At 37.7% G+C, this 23,168-nt stretch overlaps 1 protein-coding gene across 1 annotated transcript; it reads right to left on the bottom strand.

The window, feature by feature from the left end:
• Nucleotides 1–5,239: 5,239 nt before the first annotated feature.
• On the bottom strand, nt 5,240–7,158 carry LOC136204011 (probable polyamine oxidase 5). The gene has a single exon (XM_065995213.1). The coding sequence runs from the start codon at nt 7,063–7,065 to the stop codon at nt 5,374–5,376; it is 1,692 nt and encodes a 563-aa protein (XP_065851285.1). The 5' UTR covers nt 7,066–7,158; the 3' UTR covers nt 5,240–5,373.
• Nucleotides 7,159–23,168: the final 16,010 nt, after the last annotated feature.

Below are 23,168 nucleotides of genomic sequence, written 5' to 3'. Positions count from 1 at the left end.
TACTATTATGGACAAGTTCAAGGAGCTGATGATGTATTAAGCCAAAAAAAAAAGTTCATTCAACTTTAATAAAGTCATCCGGATCATTTCAGACAGAAAAAATTACATCACGCTAAAAATATTTGAGTTTCACGTATAACATGTCATTCAGATAACAACAAAAAAAAAATTATATTTATTATTTACTTAATTCAACTACTTGAAACTGTAATGTGACAACAAAAAAATATTTTTTATTTTATTTTTTTTAACTGTAACCTGGCATACACATAGTTACCACGTGGATGTCACGTTACACGTATCAGACTTCTTTTCAACGTGGTTATCACATCATTATTTCAGTGGTTTTTTTATATCTGAATTTGTTGGAATGATTTTATTGAAATAAAAAGTAAAGTTATTAAGAAAAAAAAATTATCACATCATTATTTCAGTGGTTTTTTATATCTGAATTTGTTTGAAAGATTTTATTGAAATAAAAAGTAAAGTTATCAAGACAAAAAAAAAGTTCATTGACCTTTCTTAAAATAACCCCAAACTTCCATGATCATTGATGCAATTTACCCTTGATGAGTTTTTCAACTTCACCTGGTTAATAGATTATTTGAATATTTATAATGATTGTAGCATACTATTACATGGCAGATGGTTGGTGTAAAATCATAAATTTTACGATACTCCGTGAATAATTCATCTTATCTATAAAAATCGTTTGCATACTATTACATGGCAGATGGTTGGTGTAAAAAAAATGTGTACAACGCTAGGCGTTACTTAGGCGGATAGGGCCTTCAGAGATTAATCCGAGATTATTAGGAAATTAAAATATGTAGTATATTATCTCAAAACAATTTAATATAGAAAAACACTCATAATTATAATATATATCCTTAAAAATGTGTCATCGTCACCATTTCGATATTAATAACTTTGAAACAACTCAAACAAGTAAACAATAATGTCCTAAGTAACCAAAAATTATGAAACAATGTCTTTGAAGGCTTAAACCATATCATTAAAATAAGTAAAGAATGCAATTAAATAAAAATATCCGAAAATAATAAACACAATTCACCAACAATCAAACGACAATATTCAAAGTGAATTATAATAAAGCATATATATATGCGGTCAGCGTGTCATCTATGCGGTCAAAAAATTGCATAGGTGGCCAAAAATTTCTCGAGAGATTAGCTGGGTAAAGTCGAAACGTATTCTTGATTTTGAGTGCCTACGTGGGCCAATCGGCCTTTTTCTTGAACATTGTGTGACATTAATTGATTCATCGGGCGTATTACTTTCCAAGTACCTTAAAAAAATTTGTTAACCCTCTATCACATAGCTCACAAAAATGATATTCTAAGCAACTTTAACTATTAAACTTTCGGTTTTGAAGTCAGTTAGGGATAGAAGAGAGAAACTGATTATTTAGAGAGAAAAAGCTCCGAAAATGGTGATTTGAAAAATAAAAAAATGTGGTTCTATGATAAATGTGATTGCAAACAATTTTAATTCTTAGTTTTTCACTTTGAGGTCGTTAACGGTCATTCTGAGACTATTTACTTTCATAAGGGGCCATTAATGTTAGTAAATGGTAAAGTTGAGTTATTTATATATCAGGTTTTGAAGTTTAATAACCATAATATTAATAACAACAAAATTGAATGGCCATAGCTGTAATTTACACTTTTTATTGAGCTAATTGTTTGGCTATTATCAAGAACCATAAGTTATTAACTAAAGTTGGCTATTTTTCCCAACCCACACGGCACTTAAACGACTTGCTATCAAAGGCGCTAAGCAAGCGTATTTTAAGTATGCAAGAGAGAATTAGGCTAGATGGACATATTGTAGTTTGGGAGAATGTAGAGCAAGAGAGTTTACAAAGAATAGTTTTGTACTGCTTTGAAGCTAATGCAACACATTGTGTGTTACAAACGAGAAGTGTTGCCAATTTATAATAGAGGCACCTTCTTAACGTGTGGTCTAGATTAATCTATGCACTATTCTAGATTATTTACAGTATGTGGTTATAAATTAGTATCTCGACTTTTCCCATGCAAAATATCCTTGCCTAGGATTTCCTAAAATCCTCTTGGTGCTGCCAGGCAACTTCACCCCGTCCAGCCAGTTTTCCAGAAGCTTCCAGTGTGTTCTGAGCGCAGTGGACTAGCCAGTCCGTCCAAACCAAGGTTCCAATAGGCCTGTCATTTTCCCACGGGCCCGTTTCTCGCCAGCAGGCCTAACTTGAGGTTTCTTTGGACCAATTTCTACTAGTTGACACCCAAACTGGTCTGTTTTGGTTTCTTATCCCAAATTAGCCTATTTCAAGCCCAAGTCTCATCTTCAAAGGCGACGAAATTTTGCTTAGGATTTTTGTTACGTAACGCCCTCCCCCATTCAATTTCGCGACGTCCTCGTCGCGCCTTCATCGTTATATCGTTGAATGAGGTTGGTGAACTGCCGTAAGAGCATCTCCAATAGGGTGACATGGCTCTCTAAATTGTCAAATTTAGCTAGCCATTTAGAGAGTGATCACTCCAACAAGGTGACATGACTCTCTAAAATAAATAGCTAGTCATTTTGACTAGCTAAATTTGGCTAGTCTCTTTGGCTAGCTATTTCTATTTTTTAATCATTCTTTCTCTTTCTTCTTTGTATCTTTTTTCTACTTTTGTTTTTAAATTTAATCACTTTTGATGATAAAATAATCAAATAGAAAGTCAAATAGCTAGCATGGTTGGAGCAAAACATAAATTTGACTAGCTAAATTTGACTAAACTAATATTTTATATTATTTTAGAGAGTCAAATAGCTAGTTAGTGTTGGAGATGCTCTAAGACATCTTCCTTTGCCCAGCTTGTTTCCTCATGGGGCAGATTCTTCCACTTCACTAAGGTTTTCTCTTCACCTCGTCTACGAGCAGGCTCGTTTTGGACCTCGGAGGCATCGATGTTCTTCTCCGTGTCATTCACCATCCTTGCTTAGTACAACTTCTCACATTCTTGGTACCTAGGTATAGAAACCGTTGCTCTTATACCGCCTGTCACGGGGCTATTTTTTCCAACCCGCGTGACACTTAGACGACTTGCTACCAAAGGTGCTAAGTAAGCATGATTTAAGTATGCAAGAGAGAATTAGGCTAGATGGACGTATTGTAGTTTGGGAGAATGTAGAGCAAGAGAGTTTACAAAGAATAACTTTGTATTGCTTTGAAGCTAATGCAACAGATTGTATGTTACAAATGAGGAGTGTTGCCTATTTATAATTGAGGCACCTCCTTAACATGTGGTCTAGATTTAATGTCTAAATTAATCTATGCACTATTCTAGATCATTTACAATATGTGGTTATAAATTAGTATCTACACTTTGCCCATGCAAAATATTCTTGCCTAGGACTTCCTAGAATCTTCCTTAGTGCTGCCAGACAACTTCACCCCATCCAATCAGTTTTCCAGAAGCTTCCAACGTGTTTTGGGCGTAGTTGACTAACCGGCCCGCCCAAACCGAGATTCCAATGGACCTGTCATTTTCCCACGGGCCCGTTTCTCGCCAGCAGACCTAACTTGAGGTTTCTTTAGGCCAATTTCTACGAGTTGACACCCAAACTGGTCAGTTTTGTTTCCTTAGCCCAAATTAATATATTTCAAGCTCAAGGCTCATCTTCAAAGGCAACATAAAACCAAAAGCATGTCGGCATCTATGTTGTACAAGGATGGTTTGAAGCAAAATTATAAGTTTTTATTTGAAGTTAGAAAAAGTGTTTGATTCTAGACATGAAATTGTCATGTTAGAATAGTAGAAATAATCTAGTATTTACTTAGAAAAGAGTTGCTTGAATATGGGAGGTCAAGATGGAAAGAAAGCAACTAGTGAGGGAATACCAAGCTGGAAAGAAGCGGGTTTAGTGGATCCTGTCCATTTCGGGAACCAAAAACAATTTTATTTAAGTGGGATCCAAAGTTTTCTTTTTTTCTTTTTTTTTTTAATATTCAATTCTATAAATACAAAACATAATCCTCAATTGGTCTTTACTTTAAACATCCAAGAGATGAATTAAAATAGTAAAAGCTAGCAACAATGAGGAATTAGGCAATAAAAAATCTCACCTATCCTCGTCAAAAATAATTATGTTTGAGATTATGGCACTTTTCCCGTTGTTTGCTATTTAATATTTGCTATTTCAATGTATTTCTTTACAGTTGGAAACAACTATTTTTAATGTATAGAAGACAAATAGTAGTTTCTTAACTAAATATCTAAAATTCTCATTTTTAACATGAAAATGCAAACATGAAAAGAAAATTGAGTAAACAAACACCTTTAGTCATAATTAAGGTTTTTCATTTCTCTCCATAGACATATTTATTGAGAAAAAAATTTATAAATCTCTTCGCACAAACTCAATCTACATTGTGAACAGATAGGTAGAAAGAAGCCAATGCATTATACGTCTCTAATTATTCATCCATATAACAATAATTTTTTCCCATTTCATTTCTAATTAGTAAACATATAGGTCTTTGATTTTGATTTTTCTAACTCCCTAATTATTTCATCCTAAAATTACCTAAATTATCTTTAAATTTTTATAAAATAAAATAAAATTTTGATTACCATCTCCAAAATTAAAAAAAAAAAATCATTCTAAAAAATCCCTTCCCTCATCATTCGCGTTTTTTTCTTGCGCTATCATTGACTGTTCCCATATACTTTTAGAACGCTCTATTTATCTCCTAGATTTACTTAGAGCATCTCTAATAGAGGGTGCTCAAAAGAATGTCAGCTGATGTGACATTGGATTTGGCAAACTCTTTGAAGAGTGTCTACTATTGAAGTGATGGTGGGTGCCAAGAAAGTTGTCAAAAGGTTATTAATTTTTGGCAACCTTGTTTCAAGGTTGTCAAACTTTTTTTAATATAAAAAAAATGACTCTAGTTGAATACTATTGATGTACCTTTTTGATGGTTTTCTCTCTCATTTCACTATTGGTTAAACTTTACACAAGTTCAAAAAAAAACCTAATAAATCACTGTGAAGGAATAAATCACGTTAAGAAAAATATAATGTTATAAATACAAAGAGACAATTAACTTTTCTTCGATAGAGATGTATTTAGCCAAAAAAAAAAAAAAAAAAAAAAATCTTTAATTAAGGCAATACATCTAAAAATGTCTCCATCTAACTAGTAATTCCTTTTCCTCCTTTAATCTCTATACATTGATACTCAGTCATCATTAATAGAAACAGAAAGGCATATATATATATATATATTTCAGATGCAAAATTATATAATAAAAAATGCAAAATTAATTGTCTAACAAATTTTATAAAATAAAAATAAACAAAAAAGATATATAATACTAGGTGCCTAAACCCCAAAACAATGATAATGTTGAAGAAGCCTGTTGGCTTCCCTAAGACCACTAAAATAAGCACCATGAGTAGTTGAATAATGTGTTCTATGTGTTGCTTCCCCTGCAAATAGAATTTGAAGTTGTGATAAAGAAGAACATGACTCATCTGATTCCAAATTCTCAATCTTTGGCAATGGTTCTGCTAATGAATCCATATCATCTCCACTTGATCCAACTGCTACATAACTGTATGATCCCATAAACAAAGGATCATTCCCCCATTTGCTCTTTAAAACCTTGCTGAATCTAACTTCATCATCCACATGATGATGATTCCCATTGCACAATTCATGAGAATGGGTTAAATTTGATGTTAAGAAGCTTGATGTTGTTGTTGAAACTCCATTGATTATCTCATCATCATCAAGAGATTCAAGCTCAAGTGCTTCTTTCCCTGCAAACCAAGATAGCAACACACTAGAACTCTTGTAAATTGGGCATATTGAAGCTGTTCTTCTCATCCACCATGGGATTTTTTTCTGCCTCAATTCTGAATTTGACCCATGGAAAGCCATTTGCAAGAAGGGGAACTTAAAATCCTTGACACTTTTAACATCATGATTTGAATCTACTTCTAAAAATAGCTTGTTAACAACCCCAAATCCTAATCTTGATATAGCCTCAGTCTTGAAACATGGCAGAGGAGGACTAAACATGCCTGAATCTTCCCCAATTCCTGCTTTAAGTACACCTAGTGATACTGTGACTATAACATGATCAGCATACATAAACGATCCGTCACTAAAATGTAGTTTCACTGGCTTATTTACATGCCCATTTTCCATTGATTCATGAGCTTGAGCTTTAGTTTGAGCTTGAGATTGAGATTGCCATTCAATTTTTGCTACTTTACGGCCTAATTGGATTAGACCTTTGGGCAGAACAGAAGCTAGAGCTTCAATTATGCTTAAGTAACCTTTAGCTATGGTGATTTCTTCACCTGGAAACATTATGTACTCACTTTCTGCTTCAAAATCTAGAGTTAAGAGATCACCTGCCGAAGTATAAGTCCGCTGAACATTTTCGTGCATAGCGAATACAGCTTCCTCAAACTTCTTTCTGCTGCAAAAATTTGAATCTCTCACCTGTTCAGCGTCAGATTCCAAACACTCCCAATAAGCATCAATGCCTCGTCGGAGAAATGAACCAACACTAAGCTTACCGGCACCACCATTGCTCGCTTTAGCTGCAATTTTGTAAAAATCAACAGATTGAGGAGCGGTTTCTTCAATTTCAGCAGATTGAATGAATTTCCCCTGAGCAAAATCCATCAATTTGTTGAAAAGAGTGGAAACAGATTCAACAAGTGACGGATTAAGCTCGAATCCGCCTTCAGCAATGGTTCTAGGGTTTTCCAAAAACCCATCCATACACTCCCATGGCTGCTCCGACTCCAAAGAATTGATATCTCGAGCAATTTGATGAACTGGACTACCGCCAATGCCGTGGATCCATGTCGCTCCCATCTCAATCCGGTCACCACCGAATTCCGAAGTGTTAATCCTGCCGCCGATTCTGGAGCCGCCTTCCACAATACAGAGCTCAAACTTGTCCTTGAAGGCCGTACAAGTGTGAAGCTTGTTAGCAGCAGTGAGACCTGCCATTCCTGCTCCAATAATTACGATTCTAGGCTTCTTGACCGCCATTTTTAGTAGCAGAGAAAGAGGAGGAAGAAGAAGATGAAGGAGTGGAGTGAAAAAAGGAGAGTGACAAGTGAGGAGGTGAGATTGTTATTAATGATATGAACAAATTTATAAAGGGGAAGAGAGAGAGAGATTGTTTTAAAGAAATAATAATAATAATGGGGTTTATAAGTTATAATAATAAAGAGTTTGTTGGAAAAAAAAGAAAAGTTATAATAAAGACAGGGCTCTACTTTTATTTTGTTTGTTATGGTAAATAAAAAAATAGTATTAAATTAGACAACCTCTCAAATCATCCTATCCCTCCCACCCATTTATATCATTGAATCAATGTTAAAACATTATTGTATATTTTAATGATATAGAGGAAAAGGACAAAAGCATCTTTAGGAGAAATAATACTATGTAATGTAATTACGTTATCAATTAGGGTTTAAGATTTATTATTTTTAAGGTCTAGGGTTTCTTGTGGTTTCATTAAGTAAATGAATGTAGACTTTAATACTTCATTTAGCATTGGAAACTTTTAAAGTATCTCAATACATCTCTCAATTTGTTTAAAATATAATTAATTAATTATTTAATTGAAAAAAAAGTATATGCAAAAGATGTGTTGCACACGTCTTAAAATATTATTACATAATTCACAAAACATATTAAAAATAAAGTTCTTATTTACTCTGTTCTCTCTTATATTAGAAATCATATCCAATCTTAGTCGTTTTACTTTTTTAAAAATTATGTGTAACACATCTTTCACATATAATTTACTTTTTTACAACCAGATGCATAATTGATTACTTTGTTATTGCCATGGAAAGGTTGTCTCATCTGATCCAGGAGGCGGTCGGCAAGGGCCTTCTCCACCCTGTCTCCATTAATAAACATTGCCCTCCTATCACCCACTTATTCTTTGCTGATGATGTGATGCTTTTCGTTGAAGGGTCTGAGGATCAAATTAGTGTGGTGATGGATATTCTTAATTGTTTCTGCACGGCTTCTGGCCAGAAGATTAATATCCAAAAGTCTCGGATGCGTTGCTCTAAAAACATGAATATTAACCTGAGCAGAAGATTGAGTAATCTGTCCGGTATTCCCCTTACGCAGTCCTTGGGTAAGTATCTTGGGGTTCCTCTTCATAGTGACAGAGTCTCTAAAGCTTCTTTTAAGGATACCCTGGATAAAGCTAACGGTTTGTGTGCTAGTTGGAAGGCCAACTCCCTTTCTCTTGCTGGTCGCCTTACCTTAATCCAGTCTGTCAATTGTGCGGCTCCAAACCATATCATGCAAGTCTGTAAGCTCCCTGATCCGGTTCTCAAAGATCTTGACAAAATCAACCGGCGGTTCCTTTGGGGAGAATCTGGGAGTGGGAGGAAGGTTCACCTGGTTCCTTGGAAAGAGGTCTGCAAACCTAAGAGCAAAGGGGGCCTTAGCATCAGACAAGCTAAGGATAATAACAAGGTCCTATTGATGAAACTTCTCTGGAGGATGTGGCAATGCCCTGCCTCTCTTTGGGTTCGTCTTCTCTGTGGTAAATATCGGAAAGATAAAGTTTTTGGTGGCCCTAAAGAGAGAGTTGTCAGTTGTTCATTCCTCTGGAAAGGGCTTAATGCTGTGTTTGCAGAGTTTTGCACGGGAGTTGGCCTGGAGGTGGGGAATGGTCAGTCCATCAGTTTCTGGTATGATACGTGGATTGGTGACAAACCACTTATTGAAGTGTGTAACTCCCCTCCTCCGGATTATACCCTTTGCTGGAAAATTGCCGATGTGGTGAACTCTGAAGGTGACTGGATCTGGTCAAAATTTGATACCTTCTTGAACCTGGATATTCTCCTGAAGATAAGAGGTATCAAAATTAGTAATCATGAGGAAGATAAGGACAAGCATTGTTGGGCCTTGACTAACAACGGTGCTTATTCATGTAAGTCGGCCTATGAAGCCTTCCTCCCTTTCAGGGACGAGCCGCCCTTGGATATCTGGAAGTATATCTGGGGCAGTAAAATCCCGTACCGTATTAGGAGTTTCCTGTGGCTGGGAGTAAAGGACAGATTGCTCACTAATGCGGAAAGACATAGGAGGCACTTGGCGGATTCGGGCGCATGCAGTAGGTGCAGTGGCCATGTTGAAACCTTGTGCCATGCTCTTAGGGACTGCCCCAAAAGCAGAGTGATTTGGAGTAAGGTTCTTCCTATCAACATCCTCTCGTCCTTTATGGCCCATGCTGAAAGTGACTGGTTCTCCAAGGGAGCAAGTGGGAAGTTATTAGCCGATATGGATCATGGTGACATTTTCTTCGCTATTATCTGTCACCAAATTTGGAAGTGGAGGAATGAAGAGTTATTTGCTGAGAAGTTTACCTCTATCCCTGACGTACTGGGCTTCTTCTCTAAAAAGCTCTCGGTTATTTTAGATAGCTTTGAAGGAGAACCACTTGTTAGACCTTCTCCAGATAAAGTGGTCCATTTGATTAGTTGGAATAGGCCTGCAGAAGGGATTGTGAAGCTGAATACGGATGGCTCATGCCTTAGTGATGGTAGAATTGCTGCTGGTGGAGTTCTTCGGGATGCTAGTGGCGCTTGGCTGGCTGGGTTTACTCACAACTTGGGGATGGACTCGTCTTTTTCTGCTGAGCTCTGGGGTATTCTATCAGGAATTAAACTGGCCATTCGTATGGGTATTAAGAGGCTTTTGGTGGAATCTGATAATTTGATGGCTATCAAAAGGATCTCTGAGGGCCAGGCCCTTTGCATGAACAGCCGGAATCTGATCAAAGCTATTTTGAGGCTCCGTCCGGCCTTTGATGTTCTTAATTTCTCCCATATTTTCAGGGAGCAAAACCGTGTGGCGGACCGCTTGGCTGCCGCTGGGCATGGGGGGATGTTAGGTGTTTCTACCCTTTCTGTTCCTCCTTCTTTTCTTTTGTCTACCCTTCTTGAGGATAGGGTTGGGGTCAGCCTTCGTAGACTGATCCCGAGTTAGGTTTTGTTTTTTGTTTGTTTTCCTTTCTCTTCCTACCAAAAAAAAAAAAGATTACATTTTAAGCAAATTAAGAGGGTCATCGAGACACTTTAAAAGTTAATGGGACCAATCAAACCAATGAATGTGTTTTTCTTTTTATAAAATATGGTATGTCTTTCACATTGTTAGTAAAAAAAATATGAATTTGACTAACAATAGTTGTTATGTTATTAAGTTAATGTTTCATTTTTTACTATGTAAAGCGAACGCTCTTTTATGCAAAGGAAAAACAACATTCCTATAATTACAAATTGAGAAAACGAAAGTTTTTTTTTTTACTTTTCCCTGTATTGTTTTAGAATCTAAAATTTTATATAGAAAATTACCTAAAAATATATAATTAATTATTTAATTATACATTATTAATATTTTATTAGTTAGGATATTGGTCTGATATACGAATGACATGGGCCCCTAATATATACTCTTCCGTTACTTTTTATTTGTTGTTTTTGAGAAAAATCCAATTTTTTGATACGGATCAATTTCAGACGAGTTAGTTTTGATCTTAAACTAACAAATGGGGTTCTTCTCTAGTTTAACTAGAATGAGTTAATTTCGGGGTTTACGGATTAAATCCGTAGGAAATATAAATTTCTCATTGTTGAATGTTAAAACCTTAACAAAAGTTTCACAAAGAAGATAATGGTTTTTTACCTTTGGTGCGCAATCTCGTTCCACACGGTGTATGATTGAGTTTCTACCTTCGGCGCGCGATCTCATTCTTCCCAGCTCCCTGTACCATCTCCATTCGGATCAGAACCCACTCCACACGGTGTGTGGGAGGGTTGACATGCCGTGTGAGACATTTTTACCTCTTTTCTTTGCATGTTTGTCTGTGCTGTGTGTCTCACTCAACTCTCTTTATCCGAACTCGACCCGGACTTAACTCCCCTTTATTAACTGAATTTTATTTTGAACTAATAGTTTAATCTATTAAAATGGAAATGGTTATAGTATTGGTATGTTTTTTTGACATGTATATTTAGAAAAAGAAAAAAAAACGAGCGGAGGGAGGGAGAGAGAGAGAAAAGGTTGATAGTGCCTTTCACCAACCAAGCTCACATTCACATGTAAAATGGGCTAAGGACGGCCCACCAACTGAGCAAGTCATTTGTCTTCTTCAGTCGATGGGCAGTCGTTGGATAGGTCAAAACTATGCCATCTTACGGTTGACCATTCTTCTTTTCCTTTTCTTCATCGGCTTCTTTTCTTTCTTTCTACTACTTACTAATCATATTTCCCCTATTAAATATCTCTTTTATTTAGTCAAATGTGACATTCATGTAGTAAATATTGAAAGGGGATCTTTAGATGTTTGGAGTTGATAATGCCTATGATAAGACAGTAAAATGATCAAAAGAAGATCGGGATTTGGCGCTGTCATTTTGATGTTTAAGTTAGGAAAGGTTTATAAGGTCTAATTGTATTTGACGTTCGGGATACGTGTAAGGTTGAGATAGGGAGTATACTATCCAGTGAAACTACATAGATTTAGTGTATGCTAACTGTAAGCTAAACAAATCGGATGATCACCGTTTGGATGGAGTGTGTCTATTTTATTGGTCCATATGGTTAAAGTGATTATTTTTCATCATCATTCTAAATTATGATATATCATTGATTCACGTTGTAAATTAAATTATTTGCCTATAAGAGATCCTTATTGTTGCTATTCTTATTATTAAATTTCAATGCACGGTTCAATTGTTAGTTATTGCTATTGTCGTTAGATGTTTGCTGTTTTAGTTAGCTGTTTGTTATTAGCTGATCAATTATTAGGGTCTGTTTGATCCAGTTGTCAGCTGGTAGCGTTGTTGTTGCTGTTAGTGGCTGTAGTTAGTTGTTTGATGTTGTTATTAGTTATTTGTTATTAGCTGATTAATTATTAGTGTTTGGTAAAGTTGTGATAAACTATTGTTGTTAGTAAGTAAGAAGTCTAATATGATATATTTTAAATTAATAAATAAATTAATTAAAAATATTCAAGAATTGATAATATTCTAAGCAACTTTAATTCTTCAACTTCTTAAGTTTGAGATCATTTAGATGTTTTTTTATTAGAAAAGAGAAAGTGCACGCTTAGAGAGAAAAAGCTCAAAAAATATGATTTTGGAAATTTGAAAACGTAATTTCATGATAAATGTAGTACTAAACAAATTTAATTCTTAAAATTTTCTAATTTGAAATTATCAACGGTCAAAACTGACAGTGTCAACCTAGAAGTTCTTAGTTTTGCTAATAACGAGTACTTTAGTCCTCTTTTAGCAAAAAAAAAAAAAAAAATACAAGCAACCATTTTTATCCTTTCATTTAATTTATATTTTATAATTTATTATATTTTTAAAATTTCAAACCTTATCCAATCCCCAACTAACACCTCACTTTTCCTCTTTCTCTCACATCTCTCTCATGTACTTTATCTCAAACTTTTTCTTCGTCTTCTACCTTAAAAAAATCACCATTGTTAACTCCAATGTTTTCCTGAGAAGCTGCTAGCTAATTCTATCATAAGCCTTTCCAAGGTCCAATTTCAAAATCATACTCTCCTTTCTTCCCTTCATGTATCAGAGAGAATGAAGTGCCTACTGCACTAAAATCACATTATCATAAACACTTCTTCCCAGGATAAAACTGCTCTGAGTTACAAACCACACTACCCATCAAAGGTTTAAGCTTGTTCACGATGCACTTCGTGATAACCTTATAAAGTACAGTATACAGACTAATAGGACAAAATTGAGAAATAGATTCCCAGTGCGGGACTTTAGGAATGACAGTAATAAAAGTTTCATTCAACTCGGGATCAAAAGAACATGTATTTAGAGCGCGGAGCACTAACTCACTCAACTGCATCCCAACCTTGGACCATATCGGTTGATATAAAACTGTCTGGTAACCATCTGACCCTGGCTTTTCAAAGGGTGCAATATGAAAGATCTCTTTTTGTACCTCCCATGAAACAAAAGAAAAACATGAGATCAAGCAAAACCCGTTATTCCAGTTGCCAAAAGCCTATGATCATGTGCAGTGATTGTTAAAAAGTGGTCTCCTCCATATATAGGCACCAGAAATACTCAACGACTAAAATATGCACTTCATCGGGTCTTCACACCTAAATACCCTAGTGATCCCATAGCCCATCGACTTTGTTTCGTCACCTCTGAATCAACGTTGAAAGATGAAAAAAGGTTGTATTTTTGTCCCCCAAGTTTAGCCAAATGATCATCGATTTCTGAAACCACAGAACTGTTGGTCCCTTGTGATTAGTTCCAAAGGGGGGTTAGGAACTAATGTAACTTTTTCGCTTTAATTGCGCTGACTTAATTTAATTCTTTGAGTTTCGCAACTCAGTTTTGGTCAGCACGGCCGAGTGAGGCGTAAGACGGCTTTAGTCAGATATTGACTAGAACTGTTTTACGTGTGAGTTGGGAAATGACATTGTTGTAGTCAGCTTCCAACTCAGCACCCTTATTTACTCAGGGTCAGCTTAAGCGATTTATATACTGAGTAAATATAGCAAGCAACACATACAAATATATATTGAAGGAGAGTTAGAAATTACTCAGCACGACTTATCCTGGTTCGGCCTCTCTGCCTACGTCCAGTCCCCAGAATCCCTCCGGGATTTTTAAATCCAATACTGAGCTCTTTAAAGGTAGATCACAAACCGTTTACAAGGTAGTTGAATATGCAAGAGTACCATCCTCTATTCGTCTACTCAACTCCACTAAGCGCTACAACCTAGCACTTAGATTTTCTCTACCATTGAGTACCAAACCGAGTACTCAGCACACTCTCTCAATACTATGATTGATACAAGATTGTTCTCTTTCAGACAAAGAACACTTTAGATGATTACAAAGAAAATCACTCTAGCATTTACACAGGAATAGAAATTTGGTGTAAGATCTCTTTCTTGTATTGATGTGCTTTTGTATGTATGCTCTTATTCTCTTTTTGTTTTTACAATCGGCTAAGGATCCAAGAAGTATACTTGTCCTTTTATAATTGTATTCTAAAGACTTGTCCATTTGAATTCTGGATTTGTCCGTTGAATCCAAACGGCTTCTTTTTGCGACAAGGCTCTGGTCAGCTTCAGATTTGCAGGCCAATCCTGTCGTCTGAATTCCGCAGGCGTCAGGTTTGTCTTCTTCTCACAGGTTTCGTCTTCTTATGCCAGTTTGTCTTTTAGCGAAAGAACAGTTGACCCATGCATCTCGAAATTGGCTTTTGCGTAATTCCAAGGTTTCTATTATTGGTGCAGACAGTTGTCGGAGCTTGTCTTTCAGCAAACGGATCATTCGCGCTGTCCTGAAGATTACTCAGCATGACTTTGATACCCGCTGTCTTCGATTGTTGCTAATTCAGATATTGAGTTCTCTTTTACTCAGCTTCCATGGTTAGCTTCGTTCTGCAAGACATGGTTCTCAAGAAGACTCCTCTACTTTTAATACTGAGTTGCGTTCCATTCATCTTTGTTGATTAGCTTGATCTTCAAGCTTTTGTTCTGAAGATGACTTTTCTTTTATCACGCTGAGTTACACTCCACTCAGCTTGTGCTGTTTTCTTATGCTGTCTTCGTCATGTCTTACTTTTTATTTCTATTTCCATTTATATTTATACTCAACATTGAACAAACATATTAGTACAATTAAATCAAAGCACTTAAATTTAATTGTCCCTTAATCATGGATTAACTTAAATAATTTTGTCAAATCAAAATCATGTGGAAAGGTGTTTCAACAAACTCCCCCATTTTGATGTTGGCAAAATATTTAGTTGATGGAACTCAGCATTGAGATTCCCCATGATTGAGATTTTCTTAATGCTTCTGAAATTACTCCCCCGTAAGGGTTGCATCTATTGACTTAACTTAACTCTAAACCTTCTAAGATTTAATTGAGTATAATTAAGGCATGCTTATACTGACTTAGTTCAGTTCTAGATCTTCCAAGATCTAATTCAGATGAGCCTAGGTCAGCTTTCAGAAGAGGTCAATGTGTGGAATATGTTTTTACTCAGTTTTGATACATGGTTAGTTTGATATCAGAGTTATGGGAAAACATTATTAGAGCAGATGTATCAAGTCTTCGTGTGTACTGAGTATATTCCTTTTTCTTTTGTTTGTTCAATTTAAGACAGATCAGCATTATACGTAAGTAAGCATCATAAGATTAGTCAATTTGAATAAGAGATGCATAAGTTTATAGATAGTCAGCAAGACAAAATACACCACAAAAAAAATACAAGTCAAGAATAAAAACTAGCCAAGCTATTTCTTTTGTTGCTGTTGACTACTAGATGTGCCTCCTGTTTCCCTTGAGTGGTGCTGAGTTCTATCATCATGTTCGTTCTCCCCTATTTTGCCAGCATCGGCCGGAGGAGGGATGAAAGTGTCGTTGAGAGTAGCACGAGTTAATCGCACAGAATACGCCTTAAGCCTTTTCATGTTTTCACTTAGACCATCGAAAACAGGAACACCATCGTCCAAGATAGAACCGGGAATCCTGATAGAGGCACTGAGCATACTCAAAATATATTCTTGGGATTTGCCTACCCAGGTGATAGTGTCAGTCAGCATGGCATAAGCTTGATGATACATCTTAAGCAACGCCGAATCATAGAACTGACATTGAGCATTAGTGTGGCGCACATGTTTGAAGGTGGATCGGGAGTATTGCAAAAGTTCATTCGTCTTGAGTTGATCAGTTTCCATTTCTTCCTTGCTCAGGTTGAGTAGGCGGACTGCCTCACTTATTTGCTCAATGGAACACTGAGACGAAGAAGAGATTAACTCACGAGTTCTTGTCTGCTCAGTATGTAGCTGGGCGAAAAGTTGATGAACCTCAGCGGAGGTTGCATACATTGAGTTCACAGCTGACAAGTTTTGGAGTTGACCCTGGAGAGAGTTCATATGATTTACCATTGTCAGCTGGAGTTCGGCCAGCTTTACTATTGATTCCTGCTTGGATTGTTGAGATTCGAGTGATGTCATGACACTCAGTAGATCCTTAAGACCATTGATTTCAGTCAAGAGCTGAGTGACAGAGGAAAGTTGAGTTGGCTCAATATGAACAGACCTAGCGACTTCGGCATTGGATTGATGAATATCCTGAAGAAGGGCTTGAGCTGAGTCGATGATTCGGCGTCCAGACTCAGTAGCATGCAATTATGCGAAGGGTTCATCACTTTGTGGCCCAGATGCCGGAATATGAGTAGCACCAGATGGAGGTGGTGTTTGGTGCTGTCCAAAAGCAGATGTGCCAGTGAGGTCAGCGGCTGGACTTTTATTCAGATTAGGAGCTGACTGGTTTGCATTCTGTGTTAAAGGATTTGGAAGAGTTTAATCGGCAGAATTATTTACTTGCTCAGTGTCAGTTTGAAGTTGAGTTGGGGATTAAGGAATTTCAAAACTGACTTGAGCAGACTTTTCCTGTACTGACTCAGTTGTTCGACCAGCAGGAACTTTAAGCACTTGCTCGGTAAAGATTGGGTTTTCTGGAGTCTTGGGATCGGCGTGTTCCTCAACTCGAGAAACAGAGGCTTGCTTTTTCTTCAATTTCCTTGGAGAAGGCTCAGTGTTCTTGGAGAAAAATTTGAATTGAAGTGCAGTGAGGTCAGTAATAGGATCCCGTAGAGGCGAATCATCCAGAAGGTCAATTACTGGAGATTTATGAGCCTTTTTCTTGAGCCGTTTGAATTCTTAGCCTTCGGAGGAGAGGGATCAGCAGGAATGGAGTCAAAAGACTCAGAGGATAAATTTACCCCTAGGTCAGCGTGATCCTTCGCGGTTGGCTCAGTTTGTTCTTCAACCTGCTCAGTGTTAGTTGTCTGTTCATGCTCAGCAGCCATTGTCTCCTCAACATTAAACTGACCTCCTAGATCACCCAACTCTTCTTCTTGGTCAGCAGGCGGTTTTTCGAGATCAATGCCTTGACTTCTCACAAAATGTGAGTCTTCACAGATCACCGAGGCAAGTGGGGTTGCGTTGATAGGGTTCAACCCAGATGAAGTCTTTTTCTTCTTTTGTAGAGGCTGCTCGGGAGTGTCTTCTTGTTCATCTTCCGCAGGCTCAGTTTGCCTCTTTTGTTTTTCTGCTGACTTAGGTTCCTCCTGACCTTGCTCAGCTTCAGCTTTCTTTCCCCTTGACACAATTCTCAGCTTCTTCGGAGCTGTGTTAATGTCCCTAGCTGCCTAGTCAGCTTTCCTCTTTTTATCCTGCCGAGTGCGGTCAGCAGGTTTCTTTCCTTTCTTGGCTAGCTCATACTGACCTTCTTCAACTGTGGCCCCTTTTCCTTTCTTGGGCACTATCGGTTGGTCAAAGGCCAGACCGAACAATACTGTAGCTGTAATCTCCGTACCCCAGACGTTGATTTCCTCCACTAAGCTTACTTAGTGGTCTTTGAGGATCCTGGTGATTAGAGAGCCTAACCTAAGGGTACCAATACTACGTTGGAAGCCACCGATGAGAAAGATCGGCATGTTGATCGGCTGGTAGGTCAGCATGTGCCAAATGAAGCACTGCTCAAAGTTAGACGCTGAGGATGTGGCGTTGATTTTTGGGAAGAGGAAGTTGGTCAGTATGTAGTGGGCCATCTTCTGATTCTGACCCATACAGGTACTCATAATTTCACCTTTGTGGGACTTGGGTTTGCAAAATTCAACAGGGTAATCAATCTTTCCGTGGTCACTTGTGGTTCTGAGTTCAGCTCCGCTATTGGTCAGTTTGAGCAGCTTAGCGAGGTAAGGAGGATTGACAAAGATATCTTTCCCTTGAACCTTGGTGATCATGTAATCCCTATTATCATCAGCGGCTCTCAGATTGGCGTAGAATTCCTTTACCAATTCTGGGTAAGTAGCTTCTCGAATAGAGAATAGCTCGGTCCAGCCATTCTTAGAAATCCATTCGCAGAACGGTTTTTCCACGTTTACAAATCCTTAAGAGAACCAACATGAATGGTCAACTTTATAGCCTCTTACATTGTTGTAAACCAGCGAGTAGGTTCTCACTATTGGTTTCTTCCTCTTATCCTTTTTCTGGTTCTTCTTCGACGAAGCTGCAAGGTCAGCATGGGGGTTCTTTCTCGGAGTATGGTCATGCTGACCATGTTCTTGAGACTTGGTGGGAGTCTCGCTATATTCCTGCTGAGCAGGAGATTTAGGTTTTTCATCGGAGCGGTTGTCGTCGTAACCAGCACCTGAGAGATTTTGTGAATCGTTAGACATGATTCTTAGAGATTTTTAAAAGGTTTGGGAATTTTAGATAGAGAGAGAGATTGATTGCCAGAAATTTCAAGTGTAAAGAGGTAGAAATGGGAATTCATCCACTATTTATAGGGGTGTCGAATTGATATGAATCGTTGAGGTGGCGGTTTTGACCTCGAGATAATCAACTGACACTGATTCTGGTATTTATGACACAATCGGTGCATGTTTCTTCTAATTAGTGTGATTACGTCATCCTAGGTAGCTATTTAATATGCGTGCCAGCATTAATTGTATAACGGATCTTTTACTCAGCGTTAAGAATTTTAATCGTTTAAAATTTTGAGTAGTCAGTTTTACGTAGGAGAATTATTTGTGTGCTTAGTAACTTTGCTTAAGATAATCACTTAGTATGTAAGTCTGCTCAGTATAAGGTGATTTTATATTATATTTGACTCAGCATGCAAAAGTTACTAATTTGACACAAATCACTCAGCATGGTAATCACTCAACATTCAATTTAAGCATAGAATTTTATTGAAGAGGATTAGACATACTGATTGCTTCCCTTAGTATGTTGAATTGCTCATGAGCCAAAGGCTTAGTGAAGATATCCGGAAGTTGTTCATCTGTTGGTACGTAGGTCAGCTTAATCTCACCCTTGAGTACATGATCTCTGATGAAGTGATGCCTTATGCTGACATGCTTCATCCTGCTATGTTGGATTGGATTCTTAGATAGGTCAATAGCGCTTTTGTTATCGCATTTGACTTCAATTGTTTCTATTTTAACTCCATAATCCTCAAGCTGTTGCTTAATCCACAGGACTTGGGCCACACAGCTTCCAGCAGCAATGTACTCAGCTTCAGTAGTAGACAGGGCCACTGACGATTGCTTCTTACTGAACCAAGATACTAGGCAGCTTCCTAGGAAGTGACATCCTCCTGAAGTGCTCTTACGTTCTAGCTTATCTCGTCCATAGTCAGCGTCAGTGTATCCAATGAGTGTGAAGTCATTTGTATTTGGATACCATAAACCTGCATTAACTGAGTTCTGCAAATATCTGAAAATTCTTTTTACAGCTATAAGATGAGATTCTCTGGGGTCAGCTTTATATCTTGCGCAATAACATACTGAGTACTGAATGTCAGGTCTACTAGCAGTAAGATAAAGTAGATAGCCTATCATACATCGATATAGTTTGCTATCTACTGACTTACCTTTCTCGTCAGCGCAGAGGACAGTGTCAGTACCCATTGGGGTTGATATGGGCTTACATTCTTCCATATCAAATTTCTTTAACATTTCTTTGGCGTACTTGGACTGACTAATGAAGATGCCGTTATTCCATTGCTTGATTTGTAATCCAAGGAAGAAGTTGAGTTCGCCCATCATAGACATCTCGAACTCAGTTTGCATTTGTTTACTAAATTCTTTGCAAATGGATTCGTCAGTAGCACCAAAGATTATATCATCTACGTAAATTTGTGCCAGCAGGGTATTTTTACCCTTTTTCTTAATGAACAAGGTTGTGTCAGCTTTGCCTCTGACATAATTCCTGGTCAGCAGGAAGTTGGTCAACCTCTCGTACCAAGCACGGGGTGCTTGTTTCAGGCCGTATAGAGCCTTCTTGAGTTTATAAACGTGGTTTGGAAGTTTTGGATCTTCAAACCCTGGAGGCTGACTAACATATACCTCTTCGTTTATAAAGCCATTAAGAAAAGCACTTTTAACATCCATTTGATATAGTTTAAATTTCATATAGCTTGCATAAGCACACAATATTCGTATAGCCTCTAACCTAGCAACGGGAGCAAAGGTCTCACCATAGTCAATGCCTTCTTGCTGACTATAGCCTTGGGCTACGAGTCGGGCTTTGTTTCTGACCACATTGCCTTGCTCATCTAGTTTATTTCTAAAGACCCACTTAGTTCCTATGGTCTTTTGATTCCTAGGTTTTGGTACTAGATCTCATACCTCATTTCTTTTGAATTGATCAAGCTCCTCTTGCATAGCATTGATCCAGTGTTTGTCATGCTCAGCTTCTGAGAAGTTCTTTGGCTCATGCACTGAGACGAATGCGACATTGTCGAGATACTTCCTAAGCTGATCTCTTATCATCAGCTTGTTGTAACCAGCATTAAGAATGGACTTCTCCGAATGTCCTCTTAGGATTTTTATTTCTTTGGGTAATATTGAGTTGTCTAGAATAGGTGTTTCTGCAATGTCTCCATGAGTAGATTGGTCAGCAAAGGTAATTTCGGTTTCGTTTTTACCTTTGGTCAGCCCTTGTACTGATGACTCAGTGGCTCCTGTTTGGTCAGCGGAAGCTGAGCTTGGTTCATCTTCAGTGGACTGAGTTGTCTTTCCTGCAGGGTCAGTTTCATCGAACACTATATGGACAGACTCTTCTACAACTTTAGTTCGTTTATTATATACCCTATATGCTTTACTGTTAGTTGAGTACCCTAAAAAGATCGCTTCGTCAGCTTTAGCATCAAATTTTGCAAGGTTATCTTTTGTATTGAGTATAAAACATTTACACCCAAAAGCACGAAAGTAGCCAATGTTGGGCTTTCGTCCTTTCCAAAGTTCATATGGGGTTTTCTTGAGGATAGGTCTAACTAAAGCCCTATTCAGTATATATCATGCTGTGTGGACAGCTTCACCCCATAAATACTTTGGAAGCCTATTTTCGCTCAGCATTGTCCTAGCAATTTCAACTATTGTTCTGTTCTTCCTTTCAACAACCCCATTTTGTTGAGGTGTCCTAGGAGCAGAAAAGTTATGGTCAATGCCACTGACTTCACAGAATTCATCAAACTGTTGGTTTTTGAATTCTCCGCCATTGTCACTTCTAATATGAGCTACTCTTAGGTCTTTGTCATTTTCAAGCTTTTTAATCAATGTTGTGAACATCTCAAAAGTTTCATCCTTGCTAATCAGCAAGATGATCCAAGTGTACCGAGAGAAATCGTCTACAATGACTAAGGAAAATTTCTTACCTCCCAAGCTGAGTGGCTGGATAGGTCCGAAAAGATCCAAGTGTAGTAATTCCAATGGTCTCTTGGTTGAGACAATGTTTTTACTTTGAAAAGACTTTTTCGTTTGTTTACCTTGCTGACAAGCATTACATAATTGATCTTTTTCAAATTTCAATTTGGGAAATCCCTCAACTAATTGCTTTCTAGCTAGTTTGGCAAGAAGGTCCATGCTTACATGACCAAGTCTCCTATGCCATAGCCAGGAGTTATCCTCTTTAGATACTAAGCATATATTTTTGGAAAACTGTTTTTCTAAACTCAACATATATACATTGTCAACACGAGGGGCAGTTAAAATCAAATTGTTTGTTTTTCCCTCGAGTATCCGACACTGAGTAGCATCAAATATAACCTGTCTACCGCTATCACAAAGCTGAGCTACGCTCAATAGGTTATATTTGAGACCCTTAAATAAGGAGACTGACTCAATGGTGGGGTTACCTCCGATAGTACCTGATCCTACTATCTTACCCTTCTTATTGTCTCCAAAGCTTACGTTTCCACCTCGTTTAAGCTCAAGTATGATGAACTGAGTTTCATCACCAGTCATGTGCCTCGAGCATGCGCTATCAATATACCATAGTTTCGATTTTCCACGCATCTCAGGCTCACCTGCATTTTAAATCACTCATCTTTAGGTACCCAATTCTTTTTGGGTCCTCGTGGGTTAGCATAGATAGGTGCAAAGTCATGTTTTAATTTGTGACGGCATACTTTTATTGTGTGGCCAGTTTTACCACAGAAGTCACAAAATGCTACCCTTTTGGGGTGACTTTGTTTTTGGTCAGCACCATTGTGAAATAGATTCCCAGTGCGGGACTTTAGGAATGACAGTAATAAAAGTTTCATTCAACTCGGGATCAAAAGAACATGTATTTAGAGCGCGGAGCACTAACTCACTCAACTGCATCCCAACCTTGGACCATATCGGTTGATATAAAACTGTCTGGTAACCATCTGACCCTGGCTTTTCAAAGGGTGCATTATGAAAGATCTCTTTTTGTACCTCCTATGAAACAAAAGAAAAACATGAGATCAAGCAAAACCCGTTATTCCAGTTGCCAAAAGCCTATGATCATGTGCAGTGATTGTCAAAAAGTGGTCTCCTCCATATATAGGCACCAGAAATACTCAACGACTAAAATATGCACTTCATCGGGTCTTCACACATAAATACCCTAGTGATCCCATAGCCCATCGACTTTGTTTCGTCACCTCTGAATCAACGTTGAAAGATGAAAAAAGGTTGTATTTTTGTCCCCCAAGTTTAGCCAAATGATCATCGATTTCTGAAACCACAGAACTGTTGGTCCCTTGTGATTAGTTCCAAGGGGGGGGGGGTTAGGAACTAATGTAACTTTTTCACTTTAATTGTGCTGACTTAATTTAATTCTTTGAGTTTCGCAACTCAGTTTTGGTCAGCGTAGCCGAGGGAGGCGTAAGATGGCTTTAGTCAGATATTGACTAGAATTGTTTTACGTGTGAGTTGGGAAATGACACTTTTGTAGTCAGCTTCCAACTCAGCACCCTTATTTACTCAGTGTCAGCTTAAGCGATTTATATACTGAGTAAATATAGCAAGCAACACATACAAATATATATTGAAGGAGAGTTAGAAATTACTCAGCACGACTTATCCTGGTTCGGCCTCTCTGCCTACGTCCAGTCCCCAGAATCCCTCCGGGATTTTTAAATCCAATACTGAGCTCTTTAAAGGTAGATCACAAACCGTTTACAAGGTAGTTGAATATGCAAGAGTACCATCCTCTATTCGTCTACTCAACTCCACTAAGCGCTACAACCCAGCACTTAGATTTTCTCTACCATTGAGTACCA

Source organism: Euphorbia lathyris, chromosome 8 (genome assembly GCF_963576675.1).
Source record: "Euphorbia lathyris chromosome 8, ddEupLath1.1, whole genome shotgun sequence".
Classification (NCBI taxonomy): domain Eukaryota; kingdom Viridiplantae; phylum Streptophyta; class Magnoliopsida; order Malpighiales; family Euphorbiaceae; genus Euphorbia; species Euphorbia lathyris.
The sequence above is the reverse complement of the archived record's forward strand: the minus strand, read 5'-3'. Positions and strand labels throughout refer to the sequence as shown.